At 62.5% G+C, this 1,436-nt stretch overlaps 1 protein-coding gene across 1 annotated transcript in view; it reads right to left on the bottom strand.

The window, feature by feature from the left end:
- Positions 1-1,436, bottom strand: part of VOLCADRAFT_118148 (uncharacterized protein) — a gene marked incomplete at both ends in the record, with an annotated part of 19,356 nt that overhangs the window by 6,060 nt on the left and 11,860 nt on the right. The window contains 2 exons of the mRNA XM_002952801.1: positions 115-200; positions 963-1,101. Of these exons, the coding sequence (XP_002952847.1) occupies positions 115-200; positions 963-1,101 (225 nt within the window). The remainder of the gene's footprint in view (positions 1-114; positions 201-962; positions 1,102-1,436) is intronic.

Here is a 1,436-nt window from a genome sequence, read left to right on the forward strand (position 1 = left end):
CCAGTCGCTCACCATCACTCTCGCACCTCCCCCCCCCCCCACACACACAAACCCAATACACCGAGAGTGGAAGAAGTATCCGTGGTTGTGGTGGTCCGCATATCGTCGCCGTACCGCCGTACTGCAAAAAAGGAAATCTGCGCTGCGCTCCCGTGCGCAGACACAAGACGCAGAGCCGCCTTGCACACGGCCGTCTGCGTCTGTGTGTATGTGTGTGTACGTGTATGTATGTTGTTACAGGGTGGTTAACTTCGCCAGCGGCCCCCTTTCCCGGGGCAGTCCCTGCTCTCCCCTGCTAGAGGGGCACCCTAATCCGTCACCCCATCCGACTTCAGAATGTATTCGTTGGGTTCGGCAACTCACCACCAGCATCCAACCAAATCTAGCGGATCAACGGCGCATCAACTTAGTTCCTGGTCAGCTCGCAAGTTGATATTATCACGTCCTACACCGTCCATATGATGGGGGGCCACCTCCCATTTCATCACTCCTCAAACACCCGAGGAGCTGGCAGGCGGATTTGAACCCGGGTCGACTGGATCGACTGGGAGCAGAAGTCAGGCCTTAACTTCTGCCAGCCGCCTGCCATAACGTGTATGTATGTGGGTGTCGGGGGTTTCGCTCTACAATACACGAGACAGCCTCGCGGCCCCCACGGCCCAGCACCCACCGCACATGGCACGATGAGCACCCATACACGGCGTCACCACCCAACGAGCCACTACGCAGGGGAAACGCACCCGGCCACCACACCCATTCCCCCCCCCACCACGCTCCTCAGCCCCTCTTTTAAAGGCAAAACATTCGGTCGCTCATCCCCCGGGGGATATTCATCCCCCCACTACCGCCACCGCCGCCCCCATCGCGGCCCGGACCCCGACCCCGGCCTAGCCAAAGCATAAACTGCTGCGCCGCCGCCTCCGCCGCCTCCGCCGCCGCCTTTCACCACGTCCCCGCCGGACCCTCCGGCACCACCACCACCGCCGACCGGCACATGTGCGACCAGGCGATGCTGCAGAACTGCGCAAGACGGGGAAGGAGCCACGTCAGCGCGGACCAGAGCTCCGGAAGGTGCTGTACGGCACGTACGAGCATATCCAGCTGGCCGTCACCGAGCGGACGATTGCGCCAGGAGCTGCACACCACCGCCACCGCCACCACCACCACATCGCCGCGCGGCGGCAGCAGGAAGAGCGGAAGGGGGGAGGGTATAATGTACGACATGGGGGTGGGGGGGTGGGGGGGAAAGCGGGGGGGAAGACGGGATGGTAAAACACAGGCAGTGTGCGGTATGAGGGGGGCGAGGAATTCCATCTTCACGGGCACTGCCACACGCGGGGTTCGTATCTGTGTGGGGGTAGAGTACCAGGCTGACGTGCATTACAACACAAGTACGGCAGGCAAGCCGGTAACACCCTCTCCCCTCCCCTCCCCTC

The sequence above is a fragment of the Volvox carteri genome (assembly GCF_000143455.1).
Source record: "Volvox carteri f. nagariensis unplaced genomic scaffold VOLCAscaffold_32, whole genome shotgun sequence".
In the NCBI taxonomy this organism is placed as follows: domain Eukaryota; kingdom Viridiplantae; phylum Chlorophyta; class Chlorophyceae; order Chlamydomonadales; family Volvocaceae; genus Volvox; species Volvox carteri.